This window comes from Notothenia coriiceps, unplaced genomic scaffold, assembly GCF_000735185.1.
Source record: "Notothenia coriiceps isolate Sejong01 unplaced genomic scaffold, NC01 NC01_scaffold00016128, whole genome shotgun sequence".
Taxonomy (NCBI): Eukaryota; Metazoa; Chordata; class Actinopteri; order Perciformes; family Nototheniidae; genus Notothenia; species Notothenia coriiceps.
Genome location: NW_011348829.1, coordinates 66,862 through 75,216, shown reverse-complemented (window position 1 = coordinate 75,216; position 8,355 = coordinate 66,862). Strand labels below are relative to the sequence as shown.

General features: G+C 40.1%; 1 protein-coding gene across 1 annotated transcript; it reads left to right on the top strand.

Moving 5' to 3' along the window:
* The first annotated feature begins 1,231 nt into the window (after positions 1-1,231).
* Positions 1,232-7,785, top strand: LOC104949407 (protein FAM180A-like). The gene is made up of 3 exons (XM_010775765.1): positions 1,232-1,365; positions 6,736-6,833; positions 7,151-7,785. The coding sequence occupies exons 1-3, from the start codon at positions 1,278-1,280 to the stop codon at positions 7,478-7,480; spliced, it is 516 nt and encodes a 171-aa protein (XP_010774067.1). The 5' UTR covers positions 1,232-1,277; the 3' UTR covers positions 7,481-7,785.
* The last annotated feature ends 570 nt before the right edge of the window (positions 7,786-8,355 follow it).

The window sequence follows — 8,355 nt, the reverse complement described above, 5'->3', positions numbered from 1 at the left end:
CTGTCTCCGTCTGGGTTCCATCGTCGTAGAGTTGCTGCATGCTACGTACAATCAAACAGGCCTTTTATGTCAGGACAGAATACAAGTCAATTAACCTGGAATCCAAGCCAAAATATATGAAGAGAGAAAAATGATTTCCATTTAAAGGAACATACATTAAAGGAAGAAATATATTACCACTTGGAACATTGTTCACTACGCCAATATTGCTAGAAATTCTAAAACAGTTAGACTTATGTACAGCTTTTGGCTAAAGGTCAAAAGCCATGCTAAGCTTTGGGCTAACTGCTCATATCATTTTGCTAACATGATCTAAATGGCAATGCTAACATGGTGATGTTTAGCAGTTATAATGCTGCTATAATGCTAATACCCGGTTTGGTGTTACCATGCTAATATTAGCTAATTCACAAATCAAGCTGAGTCTAATATGAAATCGTTTGTGTATTTGGCCATAATCCAAAGTATAAAGCAAAGGTAACTTTTGAATTGATGGTGCCACCATGTACAACTCAAGCTAAACACCAATGTACCTAAAGTCATTACCAAACAGTGAAAGTTTGCAACAAACTTAGGCAACTTAGCAAGTGTTTGGCTCGCAGTTTCCATGTGCAATGAGATTTTTACTGACATTTCTGGTGCTCTATGTTCCATCCCAAATAAAAAAGGACATAATCTGGCGCTTTTGGTTTATTCAAAATCACTTGGTTTCTTGTTTCCTCCGATATTAGTAATTAACTTTGCGTGTTAAAGATATTAGAATCGATTGCCGAAACAGCGGAAATAACCCAAATTGAAACAAGCCAGAAATACCCATTAAGCTAATAAGGTTGCTTGATCACGCAGCTAGAGCACTTTCTAAGATTAGCAGCAGTTTCTTGTACTAGCTCTGGTTTGGTTCTGGCTCATGGGATGCCAATATATTCAGTCAATCAATTGGCAAGTCAGTCAGCTACACATCAATCCAGTCCAGTGAAGAGTCACACAGTAATTGAACCAGACCCAGTCAAGCACTCGGCCAGTTACCGTGAGAAAAGTCCAGCCAAAACGGCAGGCGATGTCCAACTCCTGATGATTTCCAGATGAGAGCCCAGACGGCCAGGCCTGAGACGAAAACATACTCAGAATAGAAAAAGAGAGAGTGAGAGGGGATGGAAGTAGGGAGGGAGGTGGCAACAAATGAATGCACTGAATGAAGGAATGATCCTGCATATGAAAGTCCTGTGAAATGTTCAAACTCAACAGTCACAGCATTGTCCACCATCGTTGTGTGTGTGATGAGGATCAACATGACGCAGTGGTGGGCTCTACTCATCATTCTTAACCTGGCAATGCACCTGGCAGCCTCTCAGCATCACAGGAAAAGTAGGTGTATCTTTTATCTCCCTATCACTACCATTGGTATATTTGCTTCCTCATTTCAAATAGTATTAGCTTTTGGAAACAAACATGCTTGACAGTTCAATCTTGTTTTGCTTTTGTGTTTCTGTGAAATAATGTGTTTTTCTTCCGGAGATATTGGGAACATTGTGACATGCAAGACATCAACACTTGATTTTCCAATGAAAAGTGACTGGCCTGTTGCAACTGGATCCACTCACTTAGGAAATTCCTTTCTCCAAACTCGCATACTATAACATCCTTGGTCCTCCTTCCTTGCATGATGCTGAAAAAACGCTTCAGAACAGACAGGATTTGAGTGATACTTTAACTAAAATCGTTTTTAAAGGCCTTTCTGCCCTCTGCCAGGAAGCAAATTAGTGCAAGAAAAATTGGGAAATTGTTGTTTTTGTTCATGACAATGTAATATCTGTTTGGCCACCTGAGGGGAGCAGAGAAAGCTGCAAACACAACATTGACATATCACCTTTTTGAAGCAAACATTTGCCTTTTACACATCCATTACACATTAGAATTAATTTCCTCTGTTAGATTACACAGAAGGTATATTGACTAGCCGTTGCTTATATATTTTTGGCATATTAAAACTCAGTCAAAACAACATTTATATCTTTCATAAACAAAAATGGTATTCATTTGAAACTTTTAATTGTGAAAAAGAAAGATTGTCACCTTTATCTTGACTTTTTTCACTGAGTAGAACTTAATCAACTATGTAACATTTTTTAATACAGACTAATAAATCCCAGTGTGTCTAATCATCATCAGTCTTCCAACTATTTTAATATCCGAAGTTTCAGATCCTATCTCGTCTTTCCTTGCGCTACTTGACTTGCTTAGCTTGTAAAAGAAGTGTCTCACAGTGGGAATATGTATGGGGAAGACTCTGTTTACACTGTAAATGTTAGAGTTTGCATCTGAGCTGCTAGAAAAATGCAGTTTTTTTGGATTTTAATATGATTTGGAGGTGAATTTAAATACTAAGCAGAAGATGGGCCATTGCGGCCAAGACTTTCATTCCCTCCCGTGTCCTTTTCACCCCTGTTACCCTAAGCCAGAGGGATCCAGACAACCATATTGTTTTTGTTTTTGTTTGCCTCTCTCTCTCTCTCTCTCTGATCAAGACATCCCTCCAGCCAGGAATACCATTTAGCCCTGCTAATTAATGGATCTTTGTTGTTCCCTCATCTCCTTGCAAGCAGTTAACGGGAGATTACAAGTTCCCTGCCTGTGCATAATGACATTGGGGGAAGCCTGCCCGTCCAAATGCAGATTGTTTGGAGCTCTGCAGGAGGGAGGGGGGGAATGAGGGAAGAACAGACTCAGAATGAGCAACAGGAAAAGCAAAGATGGTGTAAGAAGAGACACCTTTATTTGACACTCAAAATAAGTCAGCTAGAAAAATCATTTTTTCCGCAGCAGTGACACGTTCAAAACTGAATATTAAATACTAACAAATCTTTTAACTGGCTTAATATTTACAGTAACTGGAATGAACTGATTTCGATAACTTGGTATATTTTGCATTGCTGGTGCCGGTCTAATTGCTTGAATCTGTCTTGTCGTGATAATCAGCTTTGCCCTCTCTTTCTCATCACCTGACCTAGACCCTTAGGTACTTGTTCAGTTTCCAGTGTATACAGTATATTAAGGGCTGCTCAATTAATCGTATTTTAATCGCGATTACGATTATGGCTTGTAACGATTACGAAAACAACGTAATCTAAATAAAACGATTATCTTTTTATTATTATTGTTTTTGGTTTTTCAGTTGAATTATACTTTAAGTTAAGGGTAATCAACTGTTAAAAACATACTGTTCAAATGTTTTTTCTCCAATAAATGGATGTTTTCAAAGTTAATGAATAATCGCAATCACAATTATTGACCCAAATAATCGAGATTATGATTTTTGCCATAATCGAGCAGCCCTACAGTATATGTACCCTTTCCCTCAGTTCCTTGCAAGATTGTCTGACTGGTCTCTGTGATGCAACTATTGCTATTTGTGTGTACATTTGAGTCATGTATACCTGCTCTCCTACTAGCTCCTACAAATGAACAACATCACATTTTCTTCTTTTTAACTTCCTTGCATGAATATTGTGGTCTGTTTCTGCGTCTGCATCAGTGCTGCTCCAACCATGTGAGCTTTAACAAGCAATAACATTTTACTGCTAACTGATGTTTCCCGCTGCTGGAATCATAAATTCTCTCTGCACACTTAAGTACTTTTTCAAAGTACTAGACAACTTTTATGTATAGCACAGATTATTGATTTCTAATTCAAACCACCATTGGCTCTGCTTCCCAGGTGTAATGTCCCTGCAGCTACGCAATCTTTTATAAAAATAACCCTTGTTGTGATGAGCACACTTTCTCTTTGTGCTGTTTTGTTTACCTTGACAATGCCTCGATGCAGCTAAAGTGTCTCTTCAGTATCTATTATGACTGCACAGGCATTCCTTCAGCGCTGCTGATCGTGCATTTGGGAGTCACTTACTAAATGAGGAGTGGTAATTTTCACTTGCTAGTTGCAATGTTTTCATAGCTTCATGTCAGTGTTGGATCTAGAAAAAAAAATCCTCAGTGCCGTTTGGGGTGTTAGAACAATTTATGGAGGGTTTTATCTTCTACAATTACACTCCAAACGTTTTTGAAGGCTGATTGTGAATATCCATTGTTGAGAAGTTCCTGAAACGTATGTAGAGTTTACAGCAAAGCCTTTGTCGCACAATAAATAGTTTTAGACCAGAGTTAGATGCTAAGAACTCTACAGTACAAATAAAGCTAGAGCCATAGATGCTTAGCTTAGCATTTTTTTTTGAAGCAATAAGTTAAACACATTGCTTTTATGAGCGTCAATAAAAGTTCCTTGATTATATTATAATATATAATATTATATTATATATTGAACAAGGGAAAACACTTTGTATGACTCTGTCTGTAAGTAACAAAAGAGAAAATTGCAATTATTTCAGTCTTATTGTTATTGTGAGCATTACAAGCAGTACACCTGGCATAAAAAAGTCCTTAGGAGTTCCTTAGATATGGCAACATATTAGTTTTACCTTTTTACTGTACTGATGTGTTATCTTTGGAGTTGATGGATGTGTTACTTTGTACAGCATTCAGGCTAGCTGTCCCCCAGTTTCCACTCTTCTATGCTAAACTAAGCTAGCTCTAGCTAGATTTTAACCATTGAGTGGTGTTAAGTTAGGTTAGTCTTGCAATAAGGAATACAGAAGTATCTCCCAAAATGACCAACTATTACATTTTAGGTAAAGGATTTACAGATTAGTTTCAGATAATGGAGAAAAAAGTTTGGACTTTGAACACTTGACTTAAAGGTAGGGTATGTAAATTTGAGAAACCGGCTCGAGATCGCTAGAATTTGAAAATACACGACCGGAGAAAATCTGCCACTTCCTTATAGAGATGGGCCCCTCCTCCAACACACACGAACGCGCACATGACCAATGAGGGTACGAGATAAGTTTGTGCACAGATGGAAGGCTGACAGGCAGGTAGGCCATCCAGTTATTTTAGTCGGGCCGGCTAAAATGATTGGTCGTGCTTTTTACAGTACTACGGCTTCCACAGATGACATTTTTTTATGGATTTTTTGTCAAAGCACTTAAGATATTCATTGCTATCGGGATGTTAAGAGCATTCCATGGAATATAACAAAAAGTGTATCTCGAGCCGGTTTCTCAAACTTACCTACCCCACCAACTTGTATTTCTATAATCACAACAATGGCCTTTTTTGGTTGGGGCAAGTTTGAGAGGGTGAACGGTTAAGATAATATGCTGACAATAATACCATGTAAGTGGGTTTTATTATTCTAACAATGTAACATAGAGCTGCGTATTTTCTTTTACATTCTGAATGATGGCAGGTACATGAAGAGATGAGCCAGTGCATGTTGCTTTGGCTGGCCTCACAGATGCTATGAAGCCTAACTGTATCTGGACGAGGAGGCTGCGGGCAGCGGGGCCGATCGTTACACCAGAATTGGCGAGAGAGCACACCGTGGATTCCGCTGTAGGACATGAGTTGTATTGTATCTGAATTCAGATGGAGCCCAGCGTTCATGCTGTATACCTCATTAAGTTCTGTGTGTGTGATCTGTGTGATGGCTTACACGCTGAGCCAATAACTGGATGGCAGCAGCATATGCGAGCAGTGGAAAAAGAGAGTGAGATGTCAAAAGAGGTTTAAATTACTTAGTTTTGCTGTGAATCCCCTTTTAGCTCTAGTCAACTTTACTTTTCACTTCACTCTGCAGAAGCAGTGTCATCCAATCGCTCTTGGACTCTCACACAATGGATGGCATTGTAATATGAACGTATTTTAAGAGTCAGGGCAGCAATAGTAGTCGTATAAACAGTATGAAAGGGGAAATGTGGATCCTTGTGTGACCTCTGCTTTTATATTCAAGACTTGACTTGAACTCCCAAAGACTTTTCATTACCAGTGGGAATATCTGCACAACATCACACAGAGTGGTTAAGCAGAAATTAGACTGTGATTGAGAGATCAGGCTGGTTCCTAAATCCTTTCTTGGACACAGATAGCCTTTCTGAGTAGCCAAATGCTAAAAAATAAACTCACTATAGGGGTTTTCCTTCCAAAAATAACTGCGCCCAACAAATGCATTAACATTGTGTCACTGTCGTTTTTTTCACCTTGTTCAGCTGCACTCTATTGACCCATTTCAAGTCTTTGTGTTAAGCTAAGCTAACTGCCTGTTGGTTGTAGCTTAATTGAAAAAATGTGAAACATAGGAAAATAATAAAACAAAATACTTGAATAAATGTACTTATTTACTTCCTACCTATTGATCAAATGTGTCATAGCATGTGGAATTGGCAATTGTTATCACATTCAGTCAAATATAGATTTTGTATCATAAAGAAGTGGCAACTGTTCCACTAGCTGAGAGATAGGTCTTTCTTTCCCGCCCTATCTGGACACCACCAATAACGCGGTCTCTGATCTGCTACACTTCTGAACTGACACTCTGAAATCTGACCAATTGAGGTCAGCTACACCTGCCCCTCTGTGAGCGGGGGTATCTCACCTCTGGGTGCACTGGCCACTGCCACTTGTGAATATAGGAGCATCTGTGGCTCTGGTGAAAGACCTATTACCCTCTGCCCAGCTGGAGCCAGATTCCTTCCCACCTGCATAATATTTGAGCAGTAACGTATCTGTGTTTTCTCAACCTCTGGCCCACCCACAAGCATGAGACATCGGATAATGCGTTGCCTAATTTCGTGAAAACAGGAGAGATCCTCTAATCTAATTTCCTGTACTTCTGGGTCCTAGCTCTGTATCCATCTGCATATAGGATAAAGCGCGGGACGTATTCGCTCATCAACCCCACGTTCCTGCGATCGGCGGAGGATGTGGACCTGCTTTTTGAGGTCAGTTCAGACCCTTTGTGTTCAGAGGTGCTGAAAAGGTTAATGACTCGGCTTTAATACTGGAAACCACTTTAATTATACTGGGAATGTGCAAAAGATCTGTCCCAGTCAAACATTTGTAGTCAATCTTCCTTTGCTAAAAATTGCTGTTCTGCTAATCATGTGGAGAGAACTGTGTGTACCCAAAGTTTTCCTGACATTGATGAAAGGAATGTTTTTTAAGTTGAATGCTGTCGTCAGTTCTAATCACAAAAAGGACAATAAAAATGTTCTTGTAGATAGACTTCTTCTTTCATTGGTGGACCTTTGGCCCGCAGATCCTGCTGGCTGGAATGCAGATCCGAGATGAAGAACACCACATGCTGATCCCAGATGAGGAGCTGGCCTCCCTGAGGAGCGCGGAGAAGCTGGAGGTCATCTGTGAGGACGTCCTGCCCAAGTCGCTCTCAGACATCCGCCGCCTGACAGTGGAGCTGGGCCGGCGCCACCAGCCTCTGAGCTGGCAGGACTTCGAGAGGACGGTGCTGACGCTGGTGTACACCACCCAGACGCTGGCTGCAGCGAGCAGCCAGCAGCAGAAGGAGGCGTGGACAGACGCAGCGGTGCAGCTCTTCAGAGCCCTGCAAAAAGACCTCAAATCCTCTTGAGGGAGGATCACAAGATTTATTATTTTAAGATGTTTTTATGGGCATTCACTTGCTTATGGTCACTGATTCATTGTATGTGTTACACTGCAGTTCCTGTCTGAAGCTTTTTCCAAGAAGTTATCGATCCAGTATACTAATTGTTATAGAATACAAGAAATCAACCAAAAAAGAACTCCTATCCATCCACTAGTTATTAAAATACTAGTTATTGAAAACACTAGTGGGTGGACCTTAAAGGTCTCCTATTATGCTATTTTTAGGCATATATTATGGGTCTCAGATATATAAAAATATATAAAAAACATGCCTATGATGTGTTTTGCTCAAAATACCAAACAGATCATGCATTTTAGACATCCCTCATATCCCTCTAGTTCAGCCCTGTTAGAGAAGCGCTGATTCTGTGACTGTAACTTTAAATTTGAATTTGGCTGATGCTGGCCCCGCCCCCGTTTGAGCATGGCAAGGCAAGCAGTGAGGTCTCCTCTCTGACGGCAGAATGTCAGCTAATTTCTGACGTGATTAAATGCCATATTAGGTTCCAAACCACTTCAACGATTATTTCTGAAACAGTATGGAGCTCAAATGCTTTTTCTCTTGCGGGTTTACCACAAAGTGAGTTCCTTTTTTTATTTCCTACTTTTTTACACATATTCTCTCCAGTACAGGTTAGCTATGAGTGTTAGTGATGCTTGCTAATGTAAACAAATATCATATTACTTCCAAAAAACGTTGTGCTTTGTTCCTGATAGTGACGTTTCTGATAGGGCCGTGGGTGTAAAGCCAGCCCACATTTCTGATATTATGTCATATCGGACGCAAATCTGGATCAGCTCCGTTGTAGCCCCGTTTTTAGAGATTTGTGTACGGAGGAA

Excerpts from the sequence above, each read along its gene's own strand:
- LOC104949407 (XM_010775765.1), top strand. The coding sequence starts at position 1,278 with ATGAGGATCAACATGACGCAGTGGTGGGCTCTACTCATCATTCTTAAC. Across the intron at positions 1,366-6,735 it reads CTCTCAGCATCACAGGAAAA|CTCTGTATCCATCTGCATAT; the intron begins GTAGGTGTATCT and ends TCTGGGTCCTAG. Across the intron at positions 6,834-7,150 it reads ATGTGGACCTGCTTTTTGAG|ATCCTGCTGGCTGGAATGCA; the intron begins GTCAGTTCAGAC and ends TTTGGCCCGCAG.